Source organism: Diceros bicornis, chromosome 3 (genome assembly GCF_020826845.1).
Source record: "Diceros bicornis minor isolate mBicDic1 chromosome 3, mDicBic1.mat.cur, whole genome shotgun sequence".
Lineage (NCBI taxonomy): Eukaryota > Metazoa > Chordata > Mammalia > Perissodactyla > Rhinocerotidae > Diceros > Diceros bicornis.
Window position 1 is genome coordinate 33,078,325 of NC_080742.1, and position 20,183 is coordinate 33,098,507.

At 39.1% G+C, this 20,183-nt stretch overlaps 1 protein-coding gene across 1 annotated transcript in view; it reads left to right on the forward strand.

Annotated features, from left to right (window-relative positions):
- Positions 1–20,183, forward strand: part of DYNC1I1 (dynein cytoplasmic 1 intermediate chain 1) — a 262,800-nt gene that overhangs the window by 178,621 nt on the left and 63,996 nt on the right. The window contains exon 9 of the mRNA XM_058525886.1: positions 16,063–16,209. Within this exon, the coding sequence (XP_058381869.1) occupies positions 16,063–16,209 (147 nt within the window). The remainder of the gene's footprint in view (positions 1–16,062; positions 16,210–20,183) is intronic.

Consider the following 20,183-nt stretch of genomic DNA (forward strand, 5'->3'; position numbering starts at 1 on the left):
CCTAAGGATTACCACCCCCTCTTCTTTTATGTTGGTTGATCTGTTTGAAATGATAATTGGAGAAAGGAGTTTAGTATGAGATGGGATGCAAGGGCAGTGGAAAGGAGTTTTAAATCTCTATTCTGGCCATATCTTTGTCTCTAAGTGACAGTGAGCAATTCACTTAACTTGGTTAGGAAAATCTATCACAACAGATTATATCTTGTCTACCAGGTGAAAGAAAGTAGAATAGAACCAGAGTGCATTTTTCAAGGCCAAACAGGGTCAGATGAACATGAGCTTGAATGAGTGTGAAGGTTCTGTGTCTGGGAGGGATCAGAAGTGTACAGCATACATGTGACCGTGACTTTGGCTAGTGATGGGCTATGGGAATTAGCTAACTTTATAAATAATTCAGGGGCTGGCCTGGTGGTGTAGTGGTTAAGTGTGGGCACTCCGCTTTGGCAGCCCGGGGTTCGCGGGTTCAGATTCCAGGCATGGACCTACAAGCCACTCATGAAGCCATGCTGCAGCAGTGTCCAATGTACAAGGGAGAGCAAGATCGGCACAGATGTTAGCTCAGAGACCATCTTCCTCAAACAAAAAGAGGAAGATTGGCAACAGATGTTAGCTCAGGACCAATCTTCCTCACCAAAAAAATAAAGAAATAATTCAAAGTGTTTAGTTGACTGTTTTCTCAGAATATTACAAGTTGATCAAATATTTATTGAACACTGTGGTAGGCAGAATAACAGCCACTAAAAAATTTCCATGTCCTAAGACCAGGAACCTGTGAATATGTTCCCTCACATGGCAAAAGGGACTTTGCAGATGTGATTAAGTTAAGGATTTTGTGATGTGATATGAGAAAGACTCAACCAGCCATTGCCGTTTTGAAGATGAAAGGTGGCCACGAGCCAAGGAACAAGGCTGGTCTCTAGAAGCTGGAAAGAAGGCAAGGAAATTGATTCTCCCTTAGAGCCTCCAGAAAGGAATGCAGCCCTGCCTACCCATCAATATTAGTCCTTCTAACCTCCAGAACTGTAAGATAATAAATTTGTGTTGTTTTAAGCCACTGAGTGTGTGATAATTTATTACAGCAGCAAAAGGAAACAAATACAAATACCTACCAGTTCTCAGGAACTGTCTTAGGCACAAAGCACAACACAGAGAAAAGAGAAGCACATCTCCTGCCGGTGTGAAGCTTACAAGTCCAACATGCCCATCTCGTTTTGCCCATGAGGAAATTAAGCCTGATAGAATTACCATGATTTTCACACAGAAAATTAGTCTTGACTACCAGCCCATGGATCTTTACACAACAACATCTGTATCCTATGAATAGGAAAAAAAATATGCCATCCTGTCTCTCCCACACAAATTTTGTGTGTTATGCTAAAGGCCACTGTCCTCTGACCAGCACAAGAAACAGCTTCAGAATCCAATCGCTTTTATTTATGAAGGATCATCTGTAGAATAAGTGTCTTGCTTTTGCATTCTGAAGAGCTGGAGCTACCTAAAGCCATTAGATGAAAAGGAGGTGGCCTTTTCTCTAGGGCAGTGGTCCTTAACCTAAATAAAGAAACTATGTCCTAGAGAAGTTAAGTCACATGAACAAAGTCATACAGCTGTAGTGTGACTTTGTTCTAGCTATAGCTAGAACTTGAGTCTCCTGACCCGCTTTTCAGTTTGTGCCCATTTTGCCTACAGACACTAGGGTGCTTGGATACAGCTACTTTTTCAGAATCTGAAATAGGAATTGAGCTCATTTCAGTAACCTACTTCCCAGCACTCGGAGTGGATTACGAAAGGAAATTGACGTGTAAAGAAACCTTTTGGAAACTAAAGGAGCCATGTTAGTTCTCTTGCTATATTATTTGGCTGGTCTCACTGTTGGTGTCATTTTCAAGTGTGGGACTTGATTTAATAGAGACAGCCAACGACTGTGGATCTAATCAAATGGAGTTCAAAGCACATAACTTTCAGTGTGGAGGAGCTATAAGAAACATTTTCAGGTTTTGGAGTGGTCTGACAGGAGTAAGGAGAAAAGTATTCAGAGGGAGCTGGAAGATCGAGCTTAGGGATCTTGTTTTTCAGGTCTGCTGTAGTCACTTTGTGAAGTATTGCAGACAATTCATTATAATTTATCACACTGATATTCTCCGATTGGATGAAGCCCAAACACAACTGAGTTAGATGCATATTAAATTACCTCTTACTTAAAAGGAGGGTGGTCTCATGAGGGCAGGATGCAGTTCATTAGCAGGCTGAGAAGTTTTTCTTAACTCTTCATTATCTGGTTTCGTATTGTTCCTGGTTCCCCAGGAACACTGGACACCTTTCCTTTTTCAACTCTTGGAGAAGTACACTGGGCACTTTGTGAATCTCAGTAGCTACCAATTTCAAAGATAAAATACTCATCATCACAATCTATAAATAAAACTCAGATTACTATGAAAACTGCTCCTATTCTTTACATAAAATCCCTTTTTTTTTTAGGGAAAAGAAGGAAAAATGTTGTCGTTGCGTATTTTTATTTAGATCTTCACAAAGCAAAATATTTCACTCCATTATGATAATTGATTGACATGCATATTAGGTGTACTCTAACATTTGTGTTTAGGAATTTATGATCACATTTCTTCCAGCTGACCAGCACTATCACCCATATCATTCAATGAAGGATATGGTTCAGACAGAATTCTATTGACAGATGGCCTTTAATATGCCTCCAGATTCTTTTTCCAGAACTAGGAACTTCAAACTCCATGTAAATGGCCTTTAATTTGTGCATTCTGTCTTATGAGATAGGTTTTTCCCCTGGGGGACAAAAAGGACAGAGAAAAATCCCTAAAGTGCTGTAAATTTAATCATTTGATCCCAAAGGAATTTTTATTCATACATTTTTATTTATCTCTGGGTTTGTTTGTTAATTTGTCTTTCTCTTAAAAACTAGCTCAGGTTGAACACTGGGGAATTTGATACCCATTTATCCATTGGTCTTCTGAGTATACATAAATGTTATGTTAAGGGGGGATTTATCTCAGCTTAGAAATGAACCCCCAGGACAGATTTCTCTCCCTTTCCACACTCTAGTCACTTCAGTCTTTGGGTCTCTTGTTAAACATCAAAGAATCTTCAATGGAAAAAGCACTGGTGTAGAAATTGGGGGATGGGTGAGACTTGGGATTGGGTGACAAACACAAAAATCAGTTTACCCTTGTCTCCTGCATCTATCTTGTAGCAAGCACTTAAACCCAGTTTTTTCTAGTCCTTTTCAGTACTTCAAAGTAGCAGTTTATCAATAGACCCACCAAGCTAGACCCTGTCTTAAGAGGTCATCTGGTTCATCTCCGTGCCTTAGGCATAAGCATATCTAAGTAATTCCAGGAAGATAAAAAAAGACAAAGACTGCTTCTGCCTTTGTACCACATTGCTTCTTGGCTGTAGGATCTCACTTCCTATTTGCTTCCCCGAGATCTGTATTTACCATATGGTTTTAGTGTGAGGAAGGACCTATTCTTGCCGAATTCTTTTATTTTCTTGGTAAATTTAGAATAATCCAACTGATTCCATGCACTGTCACAGATGGCAAAACCACCACAGTAACTCAGAAAAACCACGTGAAGAGCCTATGCATAACGGAACACTTTAGGGTTTTTTTTTTTGTAATGGTTCCCCTATAATTTCTGACCTAAGTGGCTTGGTAATGATCTAATGCAGCATATTCCATGATTCTTTGGGTGGATCCTCCAAGTAGATTTATTTTATCAGCGGGGGGCTGTTGAGTGACATATGGAGACTGCATTTTCTTCCTTCTTTTTCAACCTCCTCAAGCACAAAACCAGAATCCTACAAATTTAGAAAGAAGTTGCCCACAAAGCAAGACACAGATCTATCATGCAATGATTTTTAGATATTCTTGCTAATACAGCAGTTTTGAATCTGATCAGTCTATTTATTAATGTGTTTGCAAAAAGGAATATCTGATAACTGAATTCTATTGGCTTCTATAGCTGAAAGTCGTTATTGCCTTTTTTACATGGCCAAGGAAGAATTCGTAGACTAAGAAGCTAGCTCTTTTTTTACATGGCTTACTCTGTCAAGGGGGGTGGGAGGAGGGGGGTAGGACCTATATTTCTGAAGGCTCTGTTTGCCCCATTTGCAAGGACTTAGTACTTTTTCAATTAAAAGTAAATTTAATTTGTGGCTACACTTCTTGTAAGATGGTTTGATGGTAAAAGTGGAGCAGTCCCAGCCCTGGATTTAGAGAAGTCGTGTGGCTGAATCCCTTAGCCTCACTTTCATGTGGTCGGGTGAGCCGTTCTCAGAAACCCCAAGCATTTTTGAAGATACTAAACTGGAGACATTCACAATTCTTCCCTCCCCTTTTGCTATTAATCCTTCATGTTTTAACAAGCTCTGAAGTTAATGCTGCCTACACTCTTTCCTGTCAAATTGGAACTCTTTCTTCTCTCTTGAATAAAGTAATCTGTTCTCTCTAGTTCATACATAAATGAAAGGGGTGGATGTCAACGCATACCATAGCCAAATATCGACTTCCTTTTTTTTAATTAAGCAGGATTTAGACATTTGATTTGAAGAAGGCTGGTACTTTTTAACATATAAAACAATCCATATATTTATCTCTTCCTATTCTTTTTGTCTTTTTCATAAAGCAAAAGTTTGGTTCCGCCTGCACCATGTCCCTATTCCAGCCTAGTCATAGCATAGCAACCTCGCTTCTGTATTTTCTAATAAGGAAACAGTAAATGATTAGAAGTCTATACTGAAAAAGTTTCTTTGACCTGAGCATGTTTCAGTAAGCATTATTGTCAGATATGATGGCGTATCCTCACCTTCCTTTAGCCATAGTAAAGTTTTGGAATAAGCAAATTTATAAAAATTAAACGTTGTGTGTGTATATATATTTATATTATATAATATATATAAACACTCTATTGTGTTATAATACCCTTTTACCAACTGACCTCAAACTCTTGGATTTTTTTTTTTTTTTTGGTCCAAATGTTTTGTAAGACCTAAAAATACCATTGTCTAGGTCTAATTATAAGAAAAAAAAATCAAACCCAAATTGAGGGACATTCTACAAAATACCTGACCAATACTCCTCAAAACAGTTAAGATTATCAAAAACAAGGGAAATCTGAGAAACTGTCACAGCCTAGGGAAGCCTAAGGAGACATGATGATTAAATGTAATGTGGTGTCCTGGATGGGATCCTGGAACAGGAAAAGGACATTGGGTAAAAACTAAGAACATCCAAATAAAGTATGGACTTGGGTAATCATGTATCAATAATGGTTCATTAGTAGTGATAAATGTACTATACTAATATAACAATAGGGAAGATGTTAACAATAGGGAAAACAGGGTGTGAGGTATATGGAAACTGTACTATCTTCACAACTTTTCTGTACATCTAAAACTATTATTTAAAGTTTATTAAAAAATAATTTTTGTGCTGATTTCTCTACAGAACTCTCACTAGCTATGAGGATTGAAATAGGAATGAGAGCCACTTTTCCTTTTACAAGGTTCGTGAGGGAAACAAACTTTCCTTTTACAATTAAGGAAGTAGAAACTTCCTAGTTGCTCTGCAGTAGAGTACCCAGGTGGGTCATATCTGGTCTGACACCTGACACAAAGAAGGTTTCCAGTGCATTGGTGGTTGATGGTCTTATCAGTTACTTTCTAAGAATGGCTTTGCATTTTAAAGAACTTGTTATCAAGTTTCTCCACCTTGTAGTTGGGTAGTTTTTAGCTGGAACATTCAAAAAAAATTTTGTGTGTAAAGGGCTCATTTTCACCTTGAATTTTTGGTATGTGTCTTGCATTTAAGCTCTGTAGAGACTCTCCAGGTACAGGTGAGAATGAATGCACCTTAGATTTTCACTCATGGTTGTTTTTGAACTTTTTCCTAAACAAGAATTGAAGAAAAGAGGCCATTCTTTTCTTCAATTTCCAAAATGTGACCATTTTGCCCAAGATTCCATCTCCTAATGAAGCTCTTGTTTTTAAAAACTGTATGCTCATTATTTCATATTTTTTAAGTTCAGAAGAATGTTTCCCGGGTCCTGTGTCTATGTCTCTAAGTAGGCAATGTCTTGTTTGTTAAAGCGCTAGGGGCACTCTTCTCTTTTCACAGTAATTAATAACAATTCACATAATTATTTTGGGGGAAAAACACTCATTTGAGAAGAACTTGTTGTATTGAAATGACATTTTCGGTTTGCTTGCATAGTGACAAGATGAAAACAAAGCATTTTCTCCCAAAGCAGTGACCCAATTGGTTTCCAGCTGCTAGCTATTCAGTAGACTCCCATGAAATAATTAATTGGTCTCAATCAGTTCTCAGCAGGAAATACCCACCTCATGGTAAATATCACCACAATTGGTATTAATTAGCTCTGTTGTCACCTGTCACAACCACAGGCCAGGAACTGAGTCAGGTGATTGATCTCTACACCAGCAACAGAAGTCCAAATGGAGAGAGCCCGGAGACTCAATGTCAAGGCCACTGTAGCAGGCAGGGAGCCCAAAAGCCCTCTCTGCCACGTGGGGATTCATGAGGTTCGGTCTGTGATTACCAGTCCCACGGTGTGAAGTCAGAAGTGTGACGCTCAGGAGTGGGGATTGTGTATCTCAAAGAGAAAATGCACCTGGGTTCAATTGATGCAAGGTTTCTTGGTATGTTGGCTTCTAAGTCAGCTAGGCCATAGTTCAAATCTGGGCTTTGCCACTTACTATTCACTTGATCTTAAGCCAGTGGATTTACTTGCCTGAGCCTGGGTTTCCTAATCTGAAAAAAGAGAGGCAAAATTCCCCACTAATAGGACTGATATAGTGATGTATATGACATGTTTGGCACTTAGTAGGTGCTCAAAAATTTTAGAATGCCCCCACAAGCGAATAACCATGTAAGCTTGTGTGACAGTGATAATGTTCATTAGCCCTCCTAATTAAACAAGAAAACTCTCCAGTGTTCAGTGCCAACAGGAAGAGTGATGCTGAAGGGAAGTTGGGACCTAAACTTTCACCCTCCTTTTCACTGATCATTTTCTAAGAGCCTAATCATTTAGGAGGGGAGGGGAAGCAAGGAGAGATGTAAAAATTGGCAAATAAAATTGAAGAAAATTAAGCAATGGGATTCTAACAGAGGAATATTTATTGTATCATATGTGTCTCAGTTGAGCAAACTGTGAAAATGGCACATGACCCAATGATGGAAACATCCCAGACATGGCCTACATTGATGCAAAAGGAAATTCATCCCACAATGACATTGGGCCATACTCTGCTAATTCATTGTTTTTGAACTGGATTCTCCAAATTTCCTAATGATACAAAGCACCTGGATGCTTATTAAATATACAGACCAACAGGCCTCTTTGAAATTCTGACTCAGTAGATCCAGGCTGGGACCCAGGAATCTGTGTTTTTAATAAACTCTCTAAGTTCTTCTTATGTTCATATAAGTTTGAGAACCATTGATTTAAAACAGTAATTTTCACTTGACTGCACATGGGAATTTCCTGTGGAATTTTTAAAAATACTGATGGCTGGGTCCTACCCCCAGAAATTCTGATTTAATTGGTATGGCATGTGGCTTTAGCATCGGGGAATTTTTTAAAGCTCGTCCGTTGATGCTAAGGTACAGGCAAATTTGGAGTAACACTGATTTAGAAGATAGCCTGAGGGGTCCACCCACCTGTAAATGATGAATAAGTAATAATCAGATGTAAAGTCATATCACATGTGAGTAGTTTCCAGCTCTGATTCAAGGTATGAAATATGGTTAAAGAAAAAAATCCCATTTCAGAAAATTTCCTGGGAGTCGTGTGCAAACTATCCCATTGCTCTAAAATTTTGTTGTATTCAAAAGTACTTCCACTGAAGGGACTACCAACTATAACTGAGAGCTTAAATTGGCAGTGCTTGCAGTATGAGAAGGCGTATGAATAAGAATGTGGCATGAACCTAACCTTGGCTTTCACTGCAGAGTTATCTCTGGTGCTAACATGGCACTGTGTCCTCTTCCTCCTCTTCCGCACTATCCCAAGTCAGTGAAAGTCAAGACTTGGAATGGCCATCGACAACAGGAGCTGTAACCAGGCGTGAGGGTCTGTGAAACCAGAGAGAATCAATGTCCCAGACAGAGGGGAGGGTTGTCAAAATAAGGACTCCGAAGAGTTAAACCATGTAACAGAAGGTGCAGTAACACTTGTAGGAGATAGTTTCTCAACCTAGATCAAGGCAGGACCAAGCATTACTATCGGAATTGTTTAGGAAAGATTTGTTGAGCAAAATGAGGAATCCTCTGGATCTTCGTTTTCTCTGGAAATGTTTCTTCAAATCATGAAGCAGTCATTTTTGACTCTCTATGGGGGCACATTGTTTGTCAGTCTTTAAACTGCATTACTTAATTCAAATCTTCCAACAGCCCCAGGGAAGAGAGGCAAAGAAAATGCCCTTTGTAGGCAGGGCAAGAACTATCATGCCCCTGTTATGAAATGAAAATTCAGACTTAGATGCCTTACTACAATTAGGATGGCTACCATAAAAAAACAAATTTAAAAAAAGTAGAAAATACAGAAAATGAAAAGTGTCAACAAAGATGTAGAGAAATTGGAACCTTTGTGCATTGCTGGTAGGAATGTAAAATGGTGCAGCCACTAGAAAAACAGTATGATAGTTCCTCAAAAAATTAAAAATAGAATATAACCCAGCAGTTCCACTTATGGGTATATACCCAAAAGAATTGAAAGCAGGGTCTTGAAGAGATATTTGTACACCTATATTCATAGTAACATAATTCACAATAGCCAAAAGGTAGAAGCAACCCACGTGTCCACTGACAGATGAATGGATAAATAAAATTTAGTATATACATACAATGGAATATTATTCAGCCTTAAAAAGGAAGGAAATTCTGATACATGCTACAACATGGATGTAGTAACATTTGTTGTACTACATGGATATTGTAGCACCTTTAGGACATTATGCTAAGTGAAATAAACCAGTCACAAAAGGACAAATACTATATGATTCCATTTATATGAGATTCCTAGAGTAGTCAAATTCATAGAGACAGAAGTAGCATGGTGGTGCCAAGGGCTGACAAGAGCGTGGGAAGGGAGAATTAGTGTTTAATGGATATGGAATTTCAGTTGAAGAAGGTGAAAATGTTCTAGAGATGGATGATGGTGATGGTTGCACAATAATGTGAATGTACTTAATGCGACTAAACTATACACTTAAAAAGGGTTAAGATAGTAAATTTTATGTTATGTGTATTTCACTACAAATTTCAAAATAAATAATTTGAAAATATGCAAAAAAATTTAAGGCTTAGAGAATTCACACAGCTAGTAGGTGTCAGAGCCAGAAGTCAGCTCTAGGGACTCCATGTGTGTCAACCCCCCCTTTCCACCTCAGTGCCTCTTGGGAATAGAAACTGAAGGAGATGTTCTGGGTGAAGTAAAGAGGATCGAATAATTGTTTGAGGAAAGAGCAATCAAAATAGTCTAGACAGTTGTCCTGAAGATAATAAATAATGTTGGTAAGCTCCATGATGTTAGAACTATGTCTGCATACTGTTTTAAAAAATTGAGATATAATTCACATAGCATAAAATTCACCCTTTTAAAGTGTACAGTTGAGTATTTTTTAGTATACTCACAAAGTTGTGCAACCATCACCACTATCTAATTCCAGAACATTTTTGTCACCCCCAAAATAAACCCCATACCCATTAGTGGTCATTTCCCATTCGTCCGCTGACCCCCATCCCTCAACAATCGCTAATCTACTTTCTGCCTCTATGGATTTGCTTATTCTGGACGTTTCATATAAATGGAATTATACAATATGTGGCCTTTTGTGACTTGTTTCACTTAGTATAATGTTTTCAAGATTCATCCATGTTATAGCGGGTATCAGTAATGCATTCTTTTTTATTGACGAATAATATTCAATTGTATGGATTTATCACATTTTGCTTATCTATTCCTCAGTTGATTGTGATGTTTTCTTTGTATTGTTTCTACTTTTTGGCTATTATGAATAATGCTTTTATGAACATTCATGTACAAGTTTTGTATAGTCATATGTTTTCAGTTATCTTGGGTATATACCTAGGAGTGGAATCGCTGGGTCACATGTTAACTCTATGTTTAATTTTTTTCAGGAACTGCCAGACTGTTTTCCAGAGTGGCTGCCTCATTTTACATTCTTACCAGCATTGTATGAGTCTTCCGATTTCTCCATAGCCTCACCAACACTTGTTATTTTCAATTTTTTTGGTTTTGTGCTCCAGCTTTCTTGAGGTATAACTGACATGTAAACATTTTTAAATTACAGCCATCCTGGTGGGTGTGAAGTGGCATTTCATTGTGGTTTGCATACTAACCTTTGTATTCTCAGCACACAGCCCGGGTCTAGGCACATGACAGGGTCTCAATACTGCAAGGCGTGAAAACTCCAAAGGATTCTAAGAAAGCTCATCAAAATGATTGGTTTCTTGGGCCGGCTCCGTGGCTTAGCAGTTAAGTGCTTGGGCTCCGCTACTGGCGGCCTGGGTTCGGATCCCGGGCACGCACAGACGCACCGTTTCTCCGGCCATGCTGAGGCCACATCCCACATACAGCAACTAGAAGGATGTGCAACTATGACATACAGCTATCTACTGGGGCTTTGGGGGGGGGAAAAAAAAAGGAGGAGGATTGGCAATAGATGTTAGCTCAGGGCCAGTCTTCCTCAGCAAAAAGAGGAGGATTAGCATGGATGTTAGCTCAGGGCTGATCTTCCTCACACACACACAAAAAAGATTGGTTTCTAATCGCTGGGAAATCAAATGTTAGAATCAGCTGCTTTTCATTTTTTAATACAAACTGAGTCAAGAAGTAGCAAGCAAGCTAATTCAGTCTTTGGTCCTGGGCACCCCATTGCTAATGGGGTGATACCTCTCAGTAGATGGTCACTCTGTGAGAGTTTAGTGTGCACTCTGGGATGGAGACTTAGGCAAAGGAATAGAGAGGTCTGAAGGAAAAAAGACTCTTTCCTTCATCTTAATTAAAGTTAAGTGCCCGACTCATAACTCACATCTTGGCTTTACCACCTTCACACCTTCCACATTGTCAGATGCCTGGTGCTACAAGATGGCCCATAAGAGGGGTTTTTGCCAGCAGTGTTCTCCAATTACATATGTTTCCCTTAACAAAAATAAATATCTTTGCGGGTTTCTTAGGTACTTGCAGAGATACATCCTAGCTTACTAGTAGCCAGGAGCGTCTGATCTCTTCCTCACAGCCCTCTGGCAGTTAAGCATTTGCTTTTAGGCAAATAAAATCTCAGCCACCATTAAACAGCATATGGCAACAATATGGCCATTCCCTCTCTGGGGACCAACCATTCCCCAACAGAGATGGTACTTGAAATAGGAGATGCTTTTGAACGCAGGACCCCTATCCCTCCCACCCAGGCATGGTGGCTGGGGAGCAAGCAGAGTGCCACACACAGAAGGACATGGGCAGCCAGATCAGATGTGAACACGGGGGCAAGCTGCCCAGCCAGCAATGACCAAAGGCTGTTTGCCCTGGGCATCTGTGTCTGTGGTTAAGGGGAAGTACCATCCCTAAGCTGGCCTGGATTAGCTCTATAAAATAGAAAACAGCCCCCACAGCCACTTAAAGAGGGGTTGGAGCCAACTGGAATTGAATGCTGTGGTGTGCAGCGAGCGTTGGGAGACATTGAAAGCGAAGTCTCCACCCCTCTCATCTCTGTGGAATTCCCTCGCTGGATGGGGTAAAATAAACTGCCTTGTCTGGAAATGGATGATGAGGGCGTGGAACCCTGTTTAGAAGGTCAGCTCGTGTGCAGGTGGACATGTGGCAATATGGATAAGGAGGAGGGCTACCTTTGCAGGGATGGCCGGTAACCAAGCTGTCTACTCAAGATTGAAAAATAGACCAAGTTTCCTCAGGAGCCTCTGGGCTACTGCGACTGCAGAGGACACCAGAGATTGTCAATAGAGGTGGGCTGATCCGCAAATATAGTCTCAAAACCTTGCTTGTCCTGATTTGGGGTAACATAAGTACACAAACAATCAAAATGTGATTCTAGTCCTGTTGGAAGCAGTGGTTCCTCACATAATACCGTCTCTGTGTTACTTGTGTTGGAAGATAGTCAGTCAGGTTCACCCATTTTACGTCAAGCTTTTAACATATGAGCCTATCCTATTTCTAGGCCCCTAATTTGGCCAACGTGGCCGCATCAATGAAATCACTAGCCTTGGAAAAACAGAGTTCAACTGTAGTGCCCAGAAAGCTCGTTCTGATTAGACAATTAACATTGTCCGAAAATTCTCGTCTCCTTTATCATTATTTTTCCACTCGTGTAAACTACTTGATTTGAATGTTTAAAGGCCATACATTATTTCTCAAAATAGTTCCAATGCTCTATTTTAAAGAATAAAATAGGTAAAAAGTTAAAACTGCCAAAATATCTATACAGATATGTATTCTTATAGAGCCAAGAATTACAAGGTAGGGAAGCTTCTTGTTTCCAATTAATTTTGTTTGTTTAAATTGTATTAATCATATAATTTGATAAAGTTTTATTATGATACTGAATAACTGAATTAATACAAAATTTTAAATGTCTATGAAATTGATGAAATTTTTAAAAATAACATTAATATTATTAATAATGTTTTTCATAGAATGTGTGTTCAGAAAATTTACTGTTCAAAATGAAAACAAAAAAACCACATATTTTAGCAGTGTGAATCGATTTTTCTGGAATGCTTTTTTACTCTTTACCAAATAGATGTAACTGACAAGATGATCTCATCCTTTGCTCTTTATGCTGACAGTCAATAAATTCCATGACAATTGGCAACAACAGCCAGATCAGTAGCTGTATGAACAACAAGAGGTTGCAGGGGGTCTTCCAAGACACTTTCCTCCTAGGCGATTGATGCAGACTCTCCAAATTAGAAGAGGAGCTTTCTCTGTCAGAGCTGTAGTTAGAGGACTGTTCTCATACGTCTAAAGGAACCAAAACATGTGGATGAAAAATTAAAAATTCAGTCAGTCATCCAAATGTTTGCCACCGTTTCATCCAACATCAGGGTATTTAAAAACATCTCAAGAAATGACTAAATTCTCAACTTTACATCTAGATAATTGAGATCATACTGCCTTAGTGTTTCCATATGAATGCTAATATGTCAAATGTGGCATACCCTGGAGATCTGTTTTGAGCCTTTATATATATTCTATAATACAATATGTATTATAATTAATTGAGCTTAAAAAAAATGAAATTGACAAATCACATGACTACTGCTCTATTTTTAATCTTCTAAATATAAAATAAAAACAAGTATGTCTACTCTTTTTTCTCAAGGAGATATTGTCAAGATTGATTCACAGTAAAGCAAAGTAGACACTGGTGGCAGAATGCTGGTGCTCCAAAACAGTGTTACTCTCTTTTAGCGTTGACTTTTTATTAAGTGTAAATAGAATTCTGAATTCGAGATGGGGGGCTTTTAGGACATTTAAAATTTTTTGAAATGATTAGTTAGTGGATACTATGTGTTTGATGAATGAATGAATGAAGAGTGAACGAATGAATGAAAAAGTAGGAATTAGATAGAGTTCTCACCCTGTGGGTTGGAGTCTAGTTGATTGCCAACTATGTGTTTCAGTTTCGTAGAAATGCCTCCACTGTTTATTTTTCTCTAGTTTAGTCTCAACAAACTGAGCAAGGTTTGGAGCGGTGTTTGCTGGGATTTAACTGAAACACGGAAGCAATCAAGTGGTTGAATTCTCGATTTTTCTAATTTAATGACATTCCTTTCTAATTTAATGACATTCCTTTATCCATATTGATTGGAGCTTTAGTAAATTCAATTGTGGATACCACCTGGATAACTTTAAGTCTTTCTGAAGCTTTAAACAATGTTTCCAACATAGCTCAAGCCACATAAGAATTTCATCAATTGAAAACTAAGAATCATTTCTGTGGGATGTGTAAAACAAGAAGCTGACCAGCACTATTTTCTTTTTCTTTAATTCGGTATCATTATTGAGAGTTATTCTTGAACTTTATGAAAACCAGATTGGGGCACAAGCACGTTCTCCATCGAATCATGTTCAAGGAATTGAAACTGAAAATCCTTCAAACTAGGAAAACATGGCATTGAAAAATAGTCCACATTCTTTATTCTACCTCAGAGTATCTGAGATGGTTTCTGACGAGGAAGCCGTAGCTGACAGTAGACCTGATTTTTTTAGAAGTGGATGTTTGGCTTCCCAGTCAGAAAGAGGTCATAATTTTTTTTTCAATCACTTCTTTGCTGACTTATCAGTTACACTTTTCACTTTGATCCTTTCACTTTTTTGCTCAGAAAGCTGTGATTTCTTGCTGTTGCCCACAGAAAAAAATCCAAACAGTGCCTGACATTCACAGCCCCCTCTTGTCTGGCCCAGGCGACTTTGTCAGCCATGTTTTCTACTACCTGCCTCTTCTGTGCAAGCTCCTTCCCAGCCAAACCGGGCTGTGGGCTGCTCACCAGCCTCTGTTTTGCTGTCTCTAGTCCTTTCTTCTCATTATCCTGTCTCTCAGGAATGCCTGTGTTTTTTCCTCTCCACTTGCTGAATGTTCCACATATACTGCAAGGGGTGATACATTGCCTTTCATGAGATCTTTCTAACCACCCTTTCTTCTCTCTCTTTTCTCCCCTCTCCTAGTTAAAACAAATCTTCCCCACCACCTCCGTCACGCACACAAAGACATAGACACACACACACGCCCATACACATGCTCTTAGTATTTAGTCATGGTATGTATCACATTCAAGGCTGCTACTTGTGTGTGCAAGTTGTGCCCTGCACAAGGATGTCAAACCCAGGGGACAAGTAGGGAGGAAAATCCATCTTACTCTCCACTTGCCAAGGCATGCACCTGCCCACATGAGTGTGTCTGTGCAGAGAGGCCGCTTTTTCTATTTCATGCAAAGTCACTGCATGGACTAGCAGCCACTCTCTTCATCTGTGTGCATGCTAAAAGTTTCCTTTGCCAGGGCACAAGTTTGTTGAGGGCCATGACTACATTTGTATTCTCACGGTGCCTGGTACAATGCCTTTCTTACACATAAGATCATTCATTGAATTTAATTGAAGGATGAAATATATTTATTAAAAACAATTACTTCCGCATATAAATGCAGACATGGAAAGCACTGCAAGAATCAAAATGGACTTCTTAGCAGATGTGGAACAGCCGACTTGTCTGATTTTAAGTATATCGTGGTTCTGTGTCAGCTAAGTAATTTCCTATAAAATGTAGGGCCCAGTAGTCTTTTGTGGAATTTCAGAAACCACATTCGTGATGCTATGACAGGCCATTACAGAGTTGGACTGGAATCCATTTCTGACTGTTAGTTAAAATAGGCAAAGAATAACATTGAGAATCGTCTGAAGTGGGCAAGCTAAAGGTCAGGAGAATGCCCACGAGAGGCGAGGGAATTGGAGGAGGAACCGGTTGGATTAGTCTGAGGTCGGTACACTTCCTAGAAGTCTACATGAAGCCAAAAACAGAAAACAAAAAAGCACCCCATCTGTAGTCCTCAAAGCCTTGCCAACACTGTACATAGTATAACTTGATGTGGCCATGCCTTCAAAGTACAGAATTGCTTTGTAAAGACTTCAGTAGAGAATTAATATTAGCTCTGATACAATTTTATCGGTATATGGGAAATGTCCGTAAACCAAGCTTTACAGACCACAAAACAATGATGTACATAAGATAGGTTTTATGCCTATTTGATGACATGGCCAGGACATAAAATTTCAAGTTTCAAGGGGTAACCGTTGGCCAACCTCTCAAGGGAAAGTCCTGTGTCTGTGTCCAAAATTTCCTACTAGCTGTGCACTTAACAATCGCTTTATGTTTTCCAGGATGTGTTGAGTTTACGTTTCTCTTTCTCTTCAGGAAGAATCAAGCCTTCTCCAACCATTTCACAGTGCACTTTTCTCCCCTTTTCCTTCACAGTCCTCTGTGATGTCAGTCTGCTTCGCTCGTTTCCATCCCAACTTGGTGGTTGGTGGGACTTACTCGGGCCAGATCGTCCTGTGGGATAATCGCAGTCACCGAAGGACGCCAGTGCAGCGGACACCCTTGTCAGCTGCTGCACACACAGTAAGTCAAACCTTTGACTTTTATATACCTGTCAGCCATCCAAGCCCTGAAAGAGGGAATAACTGGCAAAAATATGGATATTATCAGTAACTCCAAGTTAGAAGTATCTAATTTATAGTGATTGTTATCTTCACTGACCAGAATAAAGTTGAGTAAAAAGTAGATGAAGGAAGCACTGGGTTTAGAGAAATCTCTTAATAATCTACAGGTTTTAGCACATAGAAAGGATCCTTTTGAATGTCCCAAAGGCCACCAGTGAGGATAGATTAAAATTAATAAATGACATAGGGAGAAACTTTGGAAGAGGCATCTATGAAATTGTTTTCCTAAAGCAATCCTCCACATTTACGTTAAAAGGTGGAAACTCATATTTTCAAATAGACCACAAAGAGTAAGCATTTTATGTCTAGGGATGGTATATGGGACTTTTGCCAACAGGCTTTTTCCATTTGTGATTTGAGGGAGTGCTATGACTTTAAATTCTGGAATGCATGGTGTAAGTCTCAACGGTAAAGTCTACAGTGACAATATAATCCCTAGGGTTAAAAGTCAACATCTCAAAACCATTACCCATAATTTAGCAGAAGAGGTTCAGTATAGTGTTCATAAGACAACTACTCTGTCATTTCCTTTAAGAGAATGACAGGTGTGTTGAGCAATTGTTAGGAGGAATGAGAAGACAGGCATGTCTCCATCAATCCTTGCTACCTTGACATTCAGGGTAACTGATGTTCTTTCTCTGAAATTCCCAAATTATGCCCAAAGATACAGCTCTACTATTGTTTCAATTTCCTTAATGTGGTTCCCTCATTTGTTTCATCTGCTGACCTCAAAACCATTCTAGCTTTAAAAAAGACCATGAAGAGGAAAATTCTCCCACTCTCATAAGATTGACAATGGGAAATGACAAATACCAAGTCAGCCTTAATTCTGATTGACTTGGGCCTAAGACACATGCAGGTGAAACCAGTTCTTGGGAATCTTGGAAAATTGCTCTTGCCTACCCCATTTCTCCAAACTAATAACAGAAAATTGTGACCCAGGAGAAGACGGGTTTGATGCAGGTGTGTGCTCAAGTAGCATGAAACCACTTCTTGGCTCTATGTGGATATCTGGTGTGTTTGTGAGCATATCTTCCAAAACGTCAAAACATTATTAATCCAAATGTTAGAACATTTAGCACTAAGCTTTTGGGGAGAATCCAAATCCAGCAGCTCTTCCAAAGAGCTCATATTTCTTTTTCAAGTAACTTAGGATGTGATCATTACAATGAAAATACTAATATTATCAAACGGAGTGACGTCATTTCTGTAAGAAAATAAAACAAAAACAATTTTTTTTCTCTTTTGCTGTGATCTGATGAATCCATACCTAAAAGTGCGCAGTTAATTTTGTGACTGTCTTTCAACTTCCACTAATGCCCGGCTGATTGGTACCAAGATCAAAAAGGAAAAAGAGGCCCACCACAGATTACTAACTAATTTCCTTTCACACCCACCACACATATGCATTTGGGACAACAGGAAGTCCTAATTAAAACAAAGTCCTTCTGCCACACAGTAAGTTTATTCCTAAAATAAATAAAAACAATCTGGCATCTATACTGGAAAAATGAGCTGTACCGTTGCTTTTTTCTTTCCATTAAGTAGAGTTGTGTATGTTTGTGTGAGTGTATGAGTAGACATGCCCACGTGTCTGCTTCTGTTCTGGTTTCTTTACATCTCTCCCTTTTCTTTTAAACTGAGTTTTATTACTCATGAAAGCACAGGCCAGTAGTACTGATTAAAGCCAGGGAGGGGCTACCACACACATTCCTTCTCTAGGCATTTGGCTCTACACATTTTTCTAGAAGCCTTCTTTCCCTACTACATACACCCTTAGGGTCTCAGTCCGTTAGGACTTTGATGATTTGTGTTGATGCTTGGTGGTTAACAAAGAAACCCCTCCATTTGGACTCTTGCTAAAAAACGCTGGGTGGATTTCAGGTTCATAACAATGTTTGGACCTTGCTTTCCTGTTCTTCAGTTTTACTAAGTCTGCTATTTTTAGGTGAGAATTTGTTTCACCCATTCTTCCACTTGATTTCCACACAGACCTTCACATGTTTTCTGGCTCCAGTCTTGAGTATGTGCACTGCTGCAGGCTCTGCATACACCAGAGACTTGAGCAAGAGCATTGTCCACAGGGCCACAACCAGTCAGTCCTATTGATATTTGAAGACCTGATCAGGATAACATTTAGTTCCCGATCTCTGCTGTGCTTGCCACTGTCCAGATCCACTGAAATTGATTCATTTGAAAGTTTCTGTAGGAACATGGTGTAAAGAAGACATAGGGACCTAGTTGATTGTCCATGTGCGTGAGTAAAAGAAGTGATGCAATTGCCAAAAAAGCAGATATATTCTTAGGATGCATTAATACAAGCATATTTTTTTTAATCACATGAGAAGTGACAATTCAATGCTCCCTGGATTTCTGTATTCTGCTGGTCAGAATAAGATAGACAGTTGTGTTTCATTCTCAGAACTTCAGTGTAAGAGGAGCTCAGGCAAAATAAAGGATATGCAAAAGAGGGTGACCAGAATGGGGAAGGTATTGAAAACCAGGTACTCAAGGAACAGTCGGAAGAATTGGTGATGATTATTCCAAGTAAGACAAGACGGGGGTGATGCTAATATAATAACAATCTATAAATATGCAAAAAGCTGTATTGTTTTGACTTGATTTGTATGATCCCAAAGGGCACTGCACTAAATGTATCTCCTTGAGCCTTCTTTATCCCCATTGGTAGAAGGAAGAACTCCCCCAAATTAGTGCTAAACCTGGCTACCCTTAGGAAAGGTGTTTAGGCAGAGTTGGGACCACCTCTTGGTAGAGGCAGATGAGTAGCTGCACTGGATGATTATTACAGTTCCTTCTGACCAGGAGTTTATATGATAATAATAGTTTGGGAACCATCCCTTATATAATATCAACTTTCCAGTATTAAAGATTGTTTCATTGTCGTTGTGGCTAGGTATTACGGACAGTAACTCATCAAGAGTAAGACTTAGACCGTCAGCTCTTTGCACAGAGAAGTATCAACTAAGTTGTGGTTTGGCCACTGATGGCTAAGCTGCCTGAAATCTAACCCAAATTACTACTAGGTTCTGCTTATGCTAACCTTCCATTTAGTATTTAATGTGCAGCTGCAAATGATTTTAGCCTAGCATTTAGGATTCTACAGAGTGGGATAATCTACTAGAGTTATGACAGAAAGTTAGAGCATCTTGCTTACAATTCCCAGGTTGTATAAATGACCTTTCTCAAGGCCTTGACCAAATCTAAGCCTCCATACTACCCCAAATGATATTTTGAGAAATAAATCTATCATTATCGTAGATTTTGCAGTAACATAAAAGAAACTAATTTTATCTCACTAGGTGCATTGTGCCGATAATTTCCACCACCAATATCTCTCCCTCAAATTAAAGAGCCTGATGAGCGTTAACCATTTTTTATAAAGAATGTTAACAAATGTTTGGCACTGTGACTATAATGCATTAAACTTCAGATTTAGTAACACTTATTCCTTCCAAAAGTCAATAGTTCTATCCTTTTGAAGACTGTCTTTTTCCATCACTCATGGTGAGTTAAGAAGCCAAACTATGCATTGGAGACGCATTCAAGTAATGCACATTCACCTCCCTGTACTGCTTCTGCCCCATCAATCCTGATTTGCTCCAGCTTTCTTCAGCTCTGTTGCATTGCATCTGACTGAGCAAGGTAGAGCTTTGTAAATATTTCCACTGCTATGTCTTGCTGCCAGAGCTTTCAGAAAGAAATCAAGTTCAAATCAAAAGTGGCAAATGACCTTAGGCTTGTATTATTGTAGGATTATGTCACTCTTTAATCCTTGTTTTAGAGTAATGTGTTTGACGCTCAAATGTAAGCATTTCCTCTTGGATCAGTGTCTGATCCTCCATGTTTATGTTT